Source organism: Calliphora vicina, chromosome 1 (assembly GCF_958450345.1).
Source record: "Calliphora vicina chromosome 1, idCalVici1.1, whole genome shotgun sequence".
Lineage (NCBI taxonomy): Eukaryota > Metazoa > Arthropoda > Insecta > Diptera > Calliphoridae > Calliphora > Calliphora vicina.
This window is the reverse complement of record NC_088780.1, coordinates 172,173,539-172,190,860: the sequence shown is the minus strand read 5'-3', so window position 1 is coordinate 172,190,860 and position 17,322 is coordinate 172,173,539. Positions and strand designations below refer to the sequence as shown.

The window sequence follows — 17,322 nt, the reverse complement described above, 5'->3', positions numbered from 1 at the left end:
TTTTTTGCTGTAGTTTGTATACATTATGTCAGTTGTTTTTGACACTATAAAAGTTATTTGTTTTTGTATTGTTGTATTTGTTGCCGTAACGCATACACCTTATAATCATTACGCCATGGTGACAGCTTTAGAACAGTTAGTGGTGTAAGACAGGGATGTGCACTTTCTCCACTACTATTTACCACCGTGATGAATGTCATATTGGATGAAATGGAGGCAAAGAATATTGGACTGTTGTGGAAGATGAACCAAAAGCTATGTCATCTTGAATATGCGGACGTGTAATAGACGATTATTGAATAAAAATATTCTTCATTAAGCTCAAGGTGCATTTAATAAGGTGCCATCGGCAGCACAGCTGATTATAGAAATAGCTCGCACAAATGTCAAACTACATATCAAGGTGCATTTAATAAGGTGCCATCGGCAGCACAGCTGATTATAGAAATAGCACGCACAAATGTCAAACTACATATATAAAAAATATTCGCCCGTACGCCCGTATGTCAAACTCTATATATAAAAAATAAGTGAATTCGCCTGTATTTATTTCAATTCGCCACTGCTGTCACCTTGTTAAATACGCCTTGCTACATATATACAAAATATTCGCCCGTACGTCCGTATGTCAAACTCTATATATAAAGAATAAGTGAATTCGCCTGTATTTATTTCAATTCGCCACTGCTGTCACCTTGTTAAATACGCCTTGAAATTGCCTGTTGTTTTTGCATTGTTGTATTTGTTGCCGGGACGCACTCACCCAAAGTAAATTAATAAAGTAGCGACAGTACTACAACAAATACAACATTTACAAAAACCACAAGCAATTTTGTTTTTGGTTTAAGGTCTGAGCTGTCAAAGTTGCCTGTTGTTGTTTTTGCTTTTGGGCTTGTTGTATTTTTCGCCACAACAACCATAAGTGAATTGACAGATCAGACCAAAGTAAAAAAAATAGTCAGCTGTTCTACTGAGTCTACTTTATTAATTTACTTTGCACTCACCTTGTTAATACGCCTTGTTTTTCTGTAACGTTGCCGTTTTGTTGCGGATGAATCTGTTGAAAACAGAATTTTGTCCGCAACGTTAAGTGACAGCTAAAACAGCTGATATCATATATACACAAAAATGCCAACAATATGAAAGCAGTAGTGCCAACATTTTTGAAAGGGAAATATTTATTATTATCAAAAGAATAAAAAATATAATATTTTCAAAAAGACATTGTAATTTAATAAAATAAATATAAATTTCTTTTAATGTAAGTACAATGTTTGTAAAAAAATTAGTTAAATTAAATCATTAACAAAAAATATATGTATGTATTTATAAAAATGTTCACAATAATATGTTGAAGGTCTAAATACAAAAAACACTAAAAATAGTAACAAAATCACCATGATGGTTTTTTGGTTATTATTTTAAAAACAGCTGATACGATCTTACGGAAAAACTAACTACAATATAACAGCATTCAGAACGGCACAGAACAGAAACGTTACAGAACGCAAAGACTAATGGAGCCAAGGTGCATTTAATAAGGTGCCATGGGCAGCACAGCTGATTATAGAAATAGCACGCACAAATGTCAAACTACATATATAAAAAATATTCGCCCGTACGCCCGTATGTCAAACTCTATATATAAAAAATAAGTGAATTCGCCTGTATTTATTTCATAGGGAAAGTTGTGTATGTCCAAGGCGTATTTAACAAGGTGACAGCAGTGGCGAATTGAATTAAATACAGGCGAATTCATTTATTTTTTATATATGGAGTTTGACATAATGGCGTTCCGGCGAATATTTTTTATATATGCAGTTTGACATTATCGCGTGCTAGTTCTGTAATCAGCTGTTCTCGTGAGGTCACCTTATTAGATTCGCCTTGTGTCAAACTCTATATATAAAAAATAAGTGAATTCGCCTGTATTTATTTCAATTCGCCACTGCTGTCACCTTGTTAAATACGCCTTGGCCCAAGGTGCATTTACTAAGGTGCCATCGGCAGCACAGCTGATTATAGAAATAGCACGCACAAATGTCAAACTACATATATAAAAAATATTCGCCCGTATGTCAAACTCTATATATAAAAAATAAGTAAATTCGCCTGTATTTATTTCAATTCGCCACTGCTGTCACCTTGTTAAATACGCCTTGCCTTGGCCTGTTGTTTTTCATTGTTGTATTTGTTGCCGGGACGCACTCACCTTGTTAATACGCCTTGCAAGGTGCATTTAATAAGGTGCCATCGGCAGCATAGCTGATTATAGAAATAGCACGCACAAAAAATAACTGAATTCGCCTGTATTTATTTCAATTCGCCACTGCTGTCACCTTGTTAAATACGCCTTGACGCCTTGCTTGCAACTAGTTGTAGATATTCAGTGAAGTAACTAATTATTAACATTGATGACAGTTCTGACAGAATTTTGAAAGTGTACGCATAAAATAAAGTTATTACGGCAAACAAATTGCAGATAGTACTTTACTTCTTGAATCGAATTATAAATATTTAATAAATTTTATACGGAAGAAACATTTTAAAAACGAAAGTTACTAACAACTTTACTTCGCGATTTCCGCTTATTAACAAGTTTTAATATATTTTATGTATATTATTAATTGTTCTACTACAAATTCATTGCAATATACATACGTATGATAAAAAGCAAAATTTTTTAAAAGGAAATGAAAAATAAATACACCAGTGAAGATGAAATGGCGAGTAGCTGCAAAGAAATGCTGCATTGTGAAGATCGGCATAAAAGAAGATGCAACAGGTTTACACACAAGAAGCATTTAAGATACAGAACAGAGTTGATAGCATTAATGACTTTAGCTCTTTCCTTACTTCACTGTAAGTATTATTGTTGCAGCTAATGAGCGATATGTACATATTTATTTATATCTGTAGTAGGTAGATATGTAGATGGAACTCCTGCTGATAACACAAGTATACAAACAAAATATTTTTTTTGTTCATTGAATTAAACATATGTATATTTTTGAGAAAGGCATTTTTTAATAATAATTTTTAAAATTTAAAAATGTTATGAATAGTAGAAAAAATAATTTCGAAAAAAATTATGTATATTGAAAATTGTTCTAATTCTACCGTATTTGAAAGGAATTATCAAGGATCATAGGAAACTATAGTTGGAGTGTAGTGATGGAGACTAATGCCAATATTTATATTAAAGGAATTAACACTGTTAATTTGAAATTTTTCGTTCCAATTTTAATGTTTTTAGCATAGAGAACATAGAGCGGAAACTCAAAAAAATTACTCAAAAAAGTTACACATACGAGTATTGTTTTTGTTTTCACATAATTTTTTTTACTAATACATTCTCACTACTTAGGTTTTTGACAACTGAGTTAGGTGTTTGACAGGAGAGTTTCCGCTCTATGTGTTTTCTCTATGGTTTTTAGTATTTTTGAACAAATCAAGATCCGCGTAACAGTTTTTATTTTCAAAAATTTTTTTTTCTGTTAATATTCACATTTTCTGTATTGCCGGCCTTCCGCCGGGTGAAGGGACTTTTAACTCTGGGGTGTATCGAACACCGGCTTCGCTAAAATCACTTTTTCTGTATATAAAAATTTTCTGAAGTACTGTCATATAAAATCAAAAAGGAATTTTTGGTTCACAATATTAATAAACTGTACCATATTATATATCATATTAAAGGTATTGTGAAGCACTATTCAATGATACCCATAACGATCAGTTTGTTTTCCAAATATATGAGAAATGTACTATTATATGTATTGACTTTAAATTCATATAACTCTTAAACTGAGAGAGAGCAGGGAAAAATATTAACGTTTTTGTGCTTCTAATTATGAGAGCTATCAACACCAAAGAAATTATAAAAATGCAAGCTGTTTCGCTGATCTTGATTTATACCATTGTTTTCAATTTTAAGGTGTCCTAAAATAAGAATAGCATATATGGAGCCTACACACAAAAAAATAATCGAGGCTATATTAACTAAGCTTGCATACCTAGTTAATTTCTTTTTATATGAAAACTAAAAACTAAGTTTTATTATCTATGCCAAAAAAAACTATGTTAACACATATAACTATTGGAATTAGTAACTTGATGTTTTGTATCTTCTTCGAAGTTTTTTTTTGTTTATTTATTGTCAATTGAAAATATGTTTGGTGCAAAAGGGTATGTATGAAATTATCTAAAATTTTAGTTATATTAACTAAGAAACTTTGCAAATGCCATTCTACCCTTGCGCTTAGTTAAATTTATACCATATTTTTAGGAAATATAACCTATGGATTTATATATTTAGGAAAGTTGGATTTTGGCCATTCTCAACCCCCAGATTGGTGAACATTAGTAAAAAAATCATCCTGAAAAAATTTTAGGTAAATCGGTTGGGGTTAAGACAAGGGAAAAAAATGCTTTTTTTCAGTTTTTGTAAAAATTTTCCCATTCATAAATTACTTTTGCAATTTAATTTAAAAGAATATAAATGTGTACGTAATTGTCGTTCTAATGAGACATAAAAACCAGAAATTGGTCAAAAAAACTTCTGCAAAATTTGTGTTTTGTCGGGCTCGATACGTTTCACATCATAAACAAAAACCTTGAAAACTAGTGTAATTAATAAAATAAATTATGTAGTAAGAAATGATTAATTAATTGAACACTGTTTTCTGAAACCGAAAATATACTTTTACACTAAATAAAATCATCTAAATTAAAACTTTATTTACAAATTCAAAATTTAATTCTGTTTCCAATCCAAATCGGTTGGACATTATATAAACTGGAATACCTGTTTTTTAACTTCAGTGGAAGATAACCATTTTAATTATTTTACGTTACTAATTAATCTTGTGACAACTTTTTTATTAACTTCAATTGCAGATCAGAATAAAACTTTCGTCGAAGGTATGCAAATTATTTCACATGATTTGATGTCTGAATTTTCAACGACGCATATTCCTCAACTTTATATGGACACACAGATTTTTGAAGAATCACCAAAATTACCAAATTCAGATAAAAATGATAATGAAATTCAATCATTAAGAGAGTCGAATAAAGATGTACAATATCAAATAAAAACAGGCGATAAAACCAACGATTTACAATTAAGCACTGAAAGAAATGATGAAATTAAAGATTTATCAGAGTTAACTTCTGATACTACATCCTCCAAAAACTTGGGTTTGTCAATTCGAAACTCTGTGAAATCTGAACTAGAAATCGATAATTTGAAATCTTCACCCATTTTAGACATATTTAAGGAGTTATCTGAAGTAGACAATTTTGAAAAAATCATCAATGAAAATGTATACTCAAAAAAAGGTAAGAGAATATATTTGCTCAACAGGTACATGTTTATTACATATTATTTAAAATTATATTCCAATATAAATTCCTAGTCTTTTGAAATGTGTCTTTACATCATCACTCACTGCCTGTTTCTCTAAATGCTAACGAAGATTTTCTTTCGTATTTTATATTGAAAACAACAAAAAATTTAAAATTTATTTATAGTTTTTAATTTAAAATACGAAAGAAAATATATGAAACTATAGCTATGTTCAATAACTAAAAGTTGTTACTAGTTAGCAGTGTTGCCAGACAAAGTTTACCTTATGTCCCCAATCTGAAAGTCGATGTCCCCAAAAAATCCCCATTTCAAAATTGAAATCCCCAATTTTGTCACCATAAAAAAAATTAAATTATATTGTTAATACTAAATTTTACTATGTTGAGTTTAACAAACTAAAGTTGCAATCTGGCATAATAACATACGACAAGCATTTTTTCAAAATGTTGATTCATCGATTTTGGAACAAGTTGTTTGGAAGATGTCATTTTACTTTGAAACCTGCCAAAGAATTCTTGATGTTTATCCGATTTTTGTATGACTTAGTTTTTGTAACTCCTTGAGAAATCAAGAGCTTTATAATATTCGATTTTGTATTCCAGAAAAAGAAAGTATATTTTGTAAAAAATGGACAAAATAAGCCATAATTTCACCGCATCGGAAGTGGAATCCATTTAAGTATAATTTAAAAAAAGCACTGAAAAACTCATTGTCGTATTAAAATAGAACTTAAAGATAACACTCTGCTACAAAATAAAACTTTTTGTCAGAACTTGAAAAGCGACCCAATGGTGGTTGTAGGCCTAGGTGAGGGAATACTAAAACCGTTTTCAAAGATTTTGAAACTTCCTCAAAATTTTGAGTTATTTTGAAAAAAACTGTTTTAAGTAGTACTTTAGTACCTCTAAGAGCCAGTTTTTGACTTCGTATTTAAATATGAATTATATTTAAGTTCTATTTAAATACGAAAATGAGTTTCTCAGTGCTTTTTTAAATGATATTTAAATGGCCAACGTTGGTCATTTAAATTCTATTTAAGTTTCATAAACTACCATATGTTTTTGACAGCTGACTTTTGTTGTTTGGTTTTTTTTCACTCTATTGTAGTAAAAAAAAAAACAAACAACAGCGTCTTGCTAAAAAAAGCGTCTTGCAAAAACTACAATTCCGATGCGGGGCAATTGGAGCTTCTTTTGTGCATTTTCCTACCAATAATTTTATCGTTTAATAAACTTTTATTTCTTATTGGGCAAAATGTATCAATTTTTGTTTTGGTTGAACAGCTGTTTTAAGCAAAACTATCGATAAATTTTTGATATTTAGTAGTGCTACCATACTTTTATCTTATTTAAATAAGACAAATTATGTAGCACTGAAAAACTCAAACTGTATTTAAATACAACTTAATTTTAAGTTAAAATTAACTAAATACGTATTTAAATAACAAGTCAAAAACTGGGCATAACTCACACATTTTGCATATTTTTTTCGTCGTTTTTCAAATTCAACAAAGTTATTTTAATTTTTTTCTATGAAAACCTATTTTTTTATACAGTGTTTTAAAGACAATAGAATATATAGAAATAAACATTACTTGTTGAAATCGGTTTATATTTGCAAAAGTTATTAAACTTTTTCGAAAAAAGCTCCAAAGAAGGGTATATTGAGTTAGAGCTGATGTTTGCAACGTGCAAAAATATTGTCCCAATATCCACCTTAAAGTATACCAATATGTTCTGGATCACTTTCTGAGTCGATTTTGCGATGTCCGTCCGTCCATGTAAACCTTGTAATCAAACTACAGGTCGCAATTTCAAATATAATTTGGTACAAGCTATTGTATTGCCCCAAGGATGAAGCCTATTGAATTTGATTAGAATGGGTACATCATTTCTCATAGCCCCCATACGATTGCCCTATCTGAAAATAGTTAAGCTGTAATAAATATCTTAGTTATATAGATATAAAAAACAAATTCAGCAAAAATAAGTTTTATATATGCCGAACCTGCCTCACCAAATTTACCATATAATGCCCACTTCCGAAAATCATTTTAATGAGTATAGATTTCGTAAAAATATTTCAAACTCAAATAAAATTCAACACAAATAGTTTTCATATACATACATATACAGTAAAAATGTATATCAATGCATTGGTATAAGCTTTCATATCAAAATAAGTATTGAAATGCTATTAAAATCAAATTTTGTTTTTTTTAGATATTCTTAACAAAAACAATACTTATAACTTACAAATGTATCAAAAGATGCACGGTATTTTAAAACGTAATCAGTTTTCTTTCCAAACCCGTTGAAAAAAGTCGGACAAAAACGGACTAAAGCTAGCCCACACGGAATGATTTGTTCACCTGATTTGTGATTGAAAATTTTCAATTACTTGTGATTTTTATCGCGCACATCCCCATTAACAAGTAACAAGATGTCGAACACGAACAAATCATAATCACAAATCAACCGTGTGTGGCCAGCTTAAGTTACAGGTCGACGATAAGTTGACGAACATCATTGAAAACTTTTTTTTTAGAATAAATTCTGAATTTGAAATTCTGAAATTTTTTGACATTTTTTTCACTTTCGCACAGTGTAATTAATACGAAATTTTAATTAAAATTAAATACGAAGTCAAAAATTGGCTCCTAGAGAATGATTCAGCTTTCTGTGTTTAACAAGAATTTAAAACAATTTAATATCTGTGAACTTTTGATGAAATCCTTTTTTAATTTTTTTATTATCAAAGTAGTGTCCTGGAAACAAAAAATCGAAAATTTTTGCGTTTTTCATCAAATTCTGAAGAAATAAAATATGATTATTTAAACAAAATATAAAACCAAATAGATTAGAAATTGAAATGTTTGTCAATAAATAGCTCTTCTGCTTTATTACTAGGCCAAGTATTCTACATTGTGAATACCGCTAATGTCTAAAAATGTAAAATCCCCAAAAATGGGTGTAAATCCCCAAATTTTGTTAAAATCCCCAAATCCCTCCCCACGAAATTCTGTCCCCAAAAAAATCTTGAACAAATCCCCACATCTGGCTACACTGCTAGTTAGTAACAATTGTTACTGGAAAAGCGTCCATTAACTCAAAAAACTTGCAAGTAGAGAAAAATTCAAGAACGTATAAATTTTAGAGAGTGCTCGCTCTGCCGTTGCAAACTATTACAAGCATAGCTGCCAGATTTGACGATTTATCGTCATTTTGACGATTTTTGGTTTCAAAAATAGCAATTTGACGATTTGACGATTTCTTTCTCGAAAATGACGATTTTCAGCATTATGAAAATATGGTACTATTTTATGAAATAGTTAAAGAATTTTCTCATTTTGTTGGTGAATATTTAGATTTTGAACTTTGTCAATTAAAATTTTTAGATTTTAAATCAATTTTTGTAAATAAATTACTGAAATAAAACGTAAAAATTCTAAAGCACCTTTTTCTATTTTGACAAAATTTATTCAGAATATAATAACATCAATTGAAACCGCCAAGCTTGAATTTATGCTTTAATCTCAGGCATTATTACCTTCCAAATAATGGACCAAATGCTATATTTTAATGAAATTATATTAAAAAAGTAATGTCAGATATTGTTTATTCGGGTCATAATAAAGATTATAGACATTAAATTCTATTTTGTGTTTTATTTAAAATTAAAAAAAACTTCTGAATAAAACCTTATATTATAATTAAATTGAGATTTACTTTTTTATTTTAGTGATCCCTTATTTATAAACTTGAATTTTAAGAAATGTTTTTTGATAAATGTGATGTTTTCGTTCACTTTTTAAATAGAAATTTAAAATTCCTGTTAGAATTCTTTACCTTTTTAATTTTCCGATTTTTTTTGACGATTTTTATCGGGATATTGACGATTTTTTCCCAAATTCATCTGGCAGCCCTGATTACAAGTTCTATTTTGAACTCGTAATAGCAAGGCGTATTAACAAGGTGAGTGCATAAAATCAGCTGTTTCTTAATTCGCTGTGGTTTTATGTACACTATATGTCAAACTTTGTTTATGTTTACATTTGTTATTGTAAATAACATAGTAATATTTTAATTCGCCTTGATTTTGACATTTACCGTACATTTTAACAAAAACAAATTGCCTGTTGTTTTTGCATTGTTGTATTTGTTGCCGGGACGCACTCACCTTGTTAATACGCCTTGTAATAGTTAGCAGCTTATATTTCATATGTTTTGTGTTATTGTTTATTTATTTACAATATTATTTTTGTGGTGAAAAAATGTAAAAAAAAAAAGAATTTTCAATAAAATTGAAGAAAATGTAAGTATTTATATATTTTAAAAGGAATAAAATAAGAAAATTGTGTGTATAAAACAATTGTTACTGGAAAAGCGTTCACAAGGCGAATCTATAAATCTGCCTTGAGCGTTCATTTACTTTTTACTATTTTTGAGAATTTAAGAGAGTAATTTTGTAAATTTTGATTTTATTCTCTCGTTGCAAGTTTTTACTGGGAAAGTAAATGAACAGACCTTATGTTAATACAAATAATTAAATATTTTAAACACAATTAAAATAATTGCCTGGCCCACGATGTCGAAAGAAAAATGATTGGAACAAATTTGTATGAAAACTATTCGAAAGAATTTTAAAAACTAAGCGTTTTTCATACAATTTTTTTACAAAAAAATTTTACATATTTTTAAAAGCGATATGATACATATATAGATAATATTTTTTTGCTCAAAAGAAAGCTTAGGTCTTTTCCTTTAAGACCTATTTGATCGCTTATCTATAAAAATAATAATAAAATAATTAGTGTATGCTTATTTGTTTTTCTTTCATATAGCGTTCTATCAGCCGGAGTTTGCAATGGAAGAAAATGATGAACATTTAGAATTGCATGCGGATGGAGAACAAATGAATGAAACTATATCTAAAATATACGACATTAAAAAAAGTAATTATATAGAAGGTAATGTTAATTCAAAGGAATGTACTAACCAGTCCTGTAAAAATAGTAATTTTACTTTACAATTTTTCGAGCTTAAAGTCTTTTTTATAAAAATGTTTATACCCTTCACCTTCGTGAGAAGGGTATATAGGGTAAACGCTCCTATAGTCGACATGACCCAGTAGTCGGCATTTTTGACTTAAAAGCTTAATAAATAAGAATAACGATAATTTTATACAAAAGTAAGATTTAACTTTAATTAAACATACACTCATTTATCTTTATGTAATGTTTAAATTTGGGTGAGATGAGTATTTTCATCTATTTTTGTCCTCATTAAGTGACCATCTTTCAACTGGTGCGGAAGTGCCTGTTTTTTAAGAAATTTTTTAGTGGCAAGGCCAACTAAAACAAGTTAGTAACCATATCAATTTAAGTAATATTTTTACCAGAGTGGTGTTAACAGATAAAACTTTGTTTAAATATTACCTACAATGTGAAAGTTTTCACAAAAAATATTTTTTTTGGTTATTTTAATTGATGCCGTCATTAGGAACAAAAATTTCTATGATTTTCAATAGTCGGCATAGTGATGCCGACTTCAGGAAAATTGCAAATTTTTTGTATTAAGCTCAAATTCTACAAATTTGTTTATTACTCATCTCTCTTGACAATAGATTTGAAGAAAATGAGTTTGAAATGAGTTTACCCAATACTCGGCACAGTTTTAATTGAGCATTTTAAGAACTGCCGAGTATAGGAGACCAAGCATCCTGAACTCGGCAGCAGCTTTTTATTTGACTGGAGATCGTTAAACAGAGTAATATTTAGAGATTCAGTAGGTATTATTAATTCTAACATCTTAGAATTCCAAATATGGACACTCCAGAAAGAAAACCCATGCACCAATATCCTGAAAAAGCCTTAAAATATTTTCTATGCGAGAGAAGGCCCGATTTCTGTATTAGGTGCCAGTAAACAATATGGAGTTCCGCGTTCAAAAATATAGGACAAATTATACGGTTCCGAAGGTCCTATAAGAATGGGGCCGCAGTGTTATCTAATTCCAAAGAATGTGAGGATTAACTTAACACGGTTCAATCAATCGTGAAGGAAGAGCAGCAAACCACACCATTTGTATATGATCTACCCGGAAAGAAATGGTATAAAGGGGTTTTTAAACTGTTCTCTCTAAAATAATCATGTAAGGTAACTTAATAAACAGGCTCTTTACTAAATCAGTTGGAGTTATTAGTAGGTGATCGGCCTGAAAATGAGAAAAGAAACGGATTTGATTCTAGCTTTTGAAATAGTCAACCGACTAGCTCCTAATATGAGCGTAGAATTGATTCCGATGACATTATCGAAGAGAACAATAACTTAAAAATAAATTATCAAACTATTGAAATTGTGAGTAATCTTACCATAGAGGCAGGCACGTTCATAATTAACAAGGAAAAGTTGAAAATATGGTAGTATCGCCAACTTTAGCTGCAGAAAATCACAATGAAACGTTGAAACCTGTTCACTACTCATCTCCAACTTTATCAAATAATTATTCAAATACTTGGTTTCAGCCTTTTAACTGTTCAAGTCCTATCCCAACAAGTTGTAGTTGTACATTTAAAATTTTTTAAGTTTTTTAATAATATTATGGTCATGGATATGATTGCGGTAACCATAATATGTTTACGTTACCATTAACATGATTGTAAATAAATATATATTTATGGCAATCATTTTCATGATAATGATTTATCATAATATGTTGATCTCAGAATATGATAACCATAATCCTAGAACAACACAATATGTTGAAGTATTACATCATAAACATGGTTGCCACAAACACATAAATATTTACTACAATCATATGTATATATGATTGCTACAATGATGTGAATGGTAACTTAAACATAAAATAAACATAAATGGTTACCGCAAACATATACATAATTACAGTGGCCATAATAGAAAAATAAAATAAACCAAAACAAATTAAAAAAGGAAGATAAAACGAGTTAGGGGCACATGTGAAGAGGATTTGGACACAGATCCTGAGGATGATGGTCTAAAAACGTAGGATATGATATTTGCCCACAGTGGTTTCACCTCAAATGCACTAATTTATGTTTTTTATTAGTATTTATTTAAATGGCTGATATTTTAAATAAAAAATAACTTGAATTCTTTTAAGATTTTATTCTTTTCTTAATAAAAAATGCTATGCCGACTATTGGGTCACAAATTGCCGACATTAGGATCAAGGGTGCCGACTTCGGGCACAAATCGTGTTTTTTCAAAAAAACGTAAATTGCTCAAATTTAATAAAAACTGCTTGAAAAGAATTAATTGAGTCTAAAACTATACAAATTACTAAACAACAATAACCCATTTCCATCCCAATACCATGTTCACACTCATAATGGTATCACTTTAAAAACTGAAAAAAAGTTAAACTGCCGACTACTGGTGCATTCACCCTATAAGTTTGTCATTCCGTTTGTAATTTCTACATTTTTCATTTCCGACCCTATAAAGTATATATATTCTGGATCCTTATAGATAGCGGAGTCGATTAAGCCATGTCCGTCTGTCTGTCTGTCTGTCTGTCTGTCTGTCTATTGAAATCAGTTTTCTGAAGACCCCAGATATCTTCGGGATCCAAATCTTCAATAATTCTGTCAGACATGCTTTCGAGAATTTTGCTATTTAAAATCAGCAAAATCGGTCCACAAATGGCTTAGATATGAGGAAAAAACCAAGACAACCTCGATTTTTGACCTATTTTTTTTTACCTATATCTGGATTACTAAGACATTAATATAGACAATATGGATATCTAATGATAGATATTTCAAAGACATTTGCAACGACGTATATAAGACCATAGTAAGTTGGACCTACAATGGGTCAAAATCGGGAAAAAAATTTTGAACCCGAATTTTTTTTTTTTTTAAAAAAAAAATTGAAAAAAAAAAAAATTTTAAAATTTAAAAACAAAAAAAAATTTAAAATTTAAAAAAAAAAAATTTTAAAATTTAAAAAAAAAATTTTAAAATTTAAAAAAAAAATTTTAAAATTTAAAAAAAAAAAATTTTAAATTTAAAATAACAATCAAAAAAAATTTTTTACAAAAAATTCAAAAAACAACTGGAAAAAAAATTAAATTTTGTTTACCTAAAAATATTTAAAATTTTGAAGTATAATTTGGTGAAGGGTATTTAAGATTCGGCACAGCCGAATGTAGCACTCTTACTTGTTAATTCATTATTTCGCTACATCAATGTGTAGCATCTTTGGAAAATTTTTGTTATTATTGCATACTATTTATAATACATACAAATATTTGTATATTACAAATAATTATTAAATATATATTCGTCTAATGTCCGAAACTCTAGTTTAGACTACGTACAATGTTTTAGTTAAACATACAGCAATTTTTTAGATCTTGTATCAAAACATTTTCAATTTGATGCATATCAAAAAAACATCTCGGTTAAAACGAATATGGATTTAATTCTATAAATTCCTAATTATACAAAAACATTTTCGAAACGCTATCTCTAATTAAACCAAAAAAAATTTATTTTGTATTATATTCGAATGCAATTTTAAGTGATACCAATAATAATGTTTTATATTTTTTAGACAAATTTTATGCATTTCAATCCGTTTTGATGAAAAATAATAATACAAATTATCAGGCGGAGGCATCAACAAATAATAATAAATTAGCAATTGTTAAAAAAAATATGTCAGCTAATTTTGAAGATTTGTCCAATGAAGTAAATGAAACTAAAAAGTTTGATAAATATAAAGCTGATACTACACAGAACTATTATAATAATACTTTAAGATCGCAAACGCCAATTACAATTGAAGATACTGAAAAAGTTGAAGCTTCAAAACTGGAAAATATCTTAAAAGAAGTGCAAGAAAATGTTACCAAAGATGAAACAAAAGAATTTCAAACTCAAATAAAACACTTTAATAAACAAAATTCTAGTTTAACACATTTTATTGCCGAAGATCCGCCTCTACTTACATTCGATTCAAGTGATTTTGTTACACAGTACTATGATAATAAGTATAATGATATCTTATCTGTGGACTTGAATGAGACTATTTCAACACCTTCAAATAATGTTAAAGAAACAAATCTTTTAAATCTTGAGGAATATTCGAAGTCATACATTGGAGAAACAACAGATGAATCTGAAAATGCTAATAATACTATTATAGATGAAGAATTGGAACACGTAGTTATAAAAAAGGTATTGGATGCCCAAAAAATGTTCGATGATCCGTTGGCTACAACAAATTATCCCTTTTTGCAAAATAAACTTCAGCTAACGTACACTGATCACAACGACCAAGAAAATGATGTCGAAAATAGAAATTCAGATTCGATGTACCCTTGCACAAATCACACATCTCATATTGATACATTGTATGACAGCATAAAAACTGATGAATTAATGCCTGAGTATATTATAGTCAGTACTGGAATAGAAGAAAATTACGAAAATATATCCACAACTGATATAATTGAATACTACCAGTCAACGGATGCGATTGACCAATACGAAAACAATTATTTTAATAAAACTGACAGTGAAATCGAAAATGTATTGGTAATGAGAGATTCCGATCAAAATCCTAAGCAAGAAGACACGTTAAACAGTTCTGAACATTTTCAAAATGAACCCGAACAAATTGCAGACAACTCAAAAATTGAAGTGGGCGATTCACTTTGGACAGGTGCTAAAGAACATGTTCTTAAAGTGTTGTACCTCGAGAGTCCTCCCAAAGAAGATATAACTGTAATATATGCTAAAGAAAATATAACAGCTGAAATTGATAAATATATGCAGTCAATGGAGACGACTGAAAAATCTGAAAGTAATACTAATCTAATTCAAAATAATCAAAACGAACATTTGACTGACATAACTGAAATGAATGAGGATATCAATGAACAAGATACAAATCAAGAGATTACATTAAAGAATTCTGGAAACATAAAACATGAATCCGAACGATTTGATGAAAATAATTCCACTATTGTGATAGCTGATGTTAATAAATATACAAAGGTAAATGAAAAATACGAAAGCAATTATACTTCGACAACCATTGCAAACGAAAAAATAGAGATATCGGACTTGGGAAAAATTTCGAAAGGTCCCCGATCAGGAAGCAAACATGTAATTACAATACCATACGATGATAAAGCTGCAACATTATTTGAAGCATATCCCCCACGAGATGTTGGACAAACGTTCAATGATAATTTGGCAGATGAATCAACTGGAATTGGAAAAGCTCTTCCCGTCTCAATTTCTAACGGATCCAATCGATCTACTATAATAATTATTTTTAGTTGTGGTACTGCTGTACTTTTTATAATAATCTCTGTAACTATATTCCTTATTTCCTTTCAACGCCAACATGGTACTTTGGATATAGAAATGCATGAACGCAATTGTGGTAAAGATGACTTAGACGAAGAAGATGCACAAACATTTGCAAAATTATTAGAAGTCGAACTTTCTCCATCAATAGCTGTGACTTTAGAAGAATCTGAAGAATGTTTGTAACAAGGATTACTAAATGCATTTTTCCCAAAAATTCAATACTTTTTATGTAAATATTACCCCTGTTGAGATTATTTTTTAATTACTTTTTTATATACGAGTATTATGCTATAATAAGTGTTTATTCTTAAATTAAATTTAAAATAAAAAAGTGTACGATTTTTCGCTAATTTTTACTTTATATAAAATTAAACGATCAATTATTTTCACAAAAAAAATCTGAAATGTTGATGAATATAATACGGTGTTGTCATAGAATCCAATCATTGCATAGTGATATAGAAAAAATAGAGAAATAAATCTGTAACTTCTAGACGCTTTGTCCGATTTCAATAAATTAAGGAAAACTTACCAACTCGCAGAGAATTAAACTAGCACTGTTTTTACATTCATAAAAATGTTGTTAAGTAGGCAAACACACTTTTTATGAATTTCTAGTTGTTAAGTTTCTCTGCGAGTTGTTAAGTTTTCCTTAATTAATTTGCCACGTGTAAAACATAAGGCATGTTATATATCAATGAATAGGGGATTTCGTCTATTTTTCAAAAATATATATAACTTCTGACAGTTAAAAAATTAATACTTTTTTGAAATTTTACAGTTATATAGATTTTTCTATTGAAATTGGAAAAATAAAAACAAATTTTTAAATTTGTGATCAGGAATCCCGCAATTCCCAAAAATGAGTTGCACAATCTAAAAAATGGGACTTTTAGTTTTTGGTCTATAATATCCATACCAAGGGCGGAGTTATCAGAACTCTTTACAAGATAATTAAGAAAATATTTGGCAACCTAACAAATAGGCGTTTTTGGGATGGTACCCTTGTTTTCAAAAATATTAAATTTGTTTCATTTAAAATATTTTATTATATAAAGTATATGACGATACATCAATTCTCTGCTCCGACATTCATTCAGTGGATATAATTCATAATTTGCAGGTTGCTCTTAATAACTTGAAGAATTATTTAAAAAAATGGAAAATTATGATAAATCCCGAAAAACAAAAGCTATTGGCCCATAATCATAGTCAAACGCTAAAGTCGGTTCTTTTTAGAAACAACTTTAAAATAAATACCTGCTTTTAATTATTTTGCAACTATGTATAGTCAAAATTAAAGTGTGTTTTAAATTGAACCGACTTTAACTGTGTGCCACCTCAAATGTAGAAAATTTTTTCGTACAATATACAACAAAATATAGACAAGTGGCAACGCTGAACAGCTGACATAGAGAATTAAAAAAAAAACAAAAAAGGTAAACAATAAGAGTAACAACCAAAGTAAATTAATTTACTTTGGTAACAACCACTTTTTCTTCTACCTTTGTGGTGTGAACGTCAAAAACACAAAGTATACAGAGGAGACACGGCAAAAAAATATATTTCTCTATTGCGCTCGA

The 17,322-nt window shown here is 29.2% G+C and overlaps 1 protein-coding gene across 2 annotated transcripts; it reads left to right on the top strand.

Annotated features, from left to right (window-relative positions):
• Positions 1 to 2,320: 2,320 nt before the first annotated feature.
• On the top strand, positions 2,321 to 16,137 carry Dtg (Dpp target gene). Of its 2 annotated transcripts, XM_065512684.1 has the most exons (5): positions 2,322 to 2,862; positions 4,897 to 5,199; positions 5,269 to 5,340; positions 10,212 to 10,337; positions 13,971 to 16,137. In XM_065512684.1, exons 1-5 carry the CDS (start codon positions 2,694 to 2,696, stop codon positions 15,920 to 15,922), a joined length of 2,622 nt encoding a protein of 873 aa, XP_065368756.1. In that variant the 5' UTR covers positions 2,322 to 2,693; the 3' UTR covers positions 15,923 to 16,137. The 2 variants fall into 2 exon arrangements, with proteins under 2 accessions (XP_065368750.1, XP_065368756.1); XM_065512678.1 differs by having other exon boundaries at positions 2,321 to 2,862; positions 4,897 to 5,340.
• Positions 16,138 to 17,322: the final 1,185 nt, after the last annotated feature.

Excerpts from the sequence above, each read along its gene's own strand:
- Dtg (XM_065512678.1), top strand. The coding sequence starts at position 2,694 with ATGAAAAATAAATACACCAGTGAAGATGAAATGGCGAGTAGCTGCAAA. Across the intron at positions 2,863-4,896 it reads AGCTCTTTCCTTACTTCACT|ATCAGAATAAAACTTTCGTC; the intron begins GTAAGTATTATT and ends CTTCAATTGCAG. Across the intron at positions 10,338-13,970 it reads AAAAAGTAATTATATAGAAG|ACAAATTTTATGCATTTCAA; the intron begins GTAATGTTAATT and ends TATATTTTTTAG.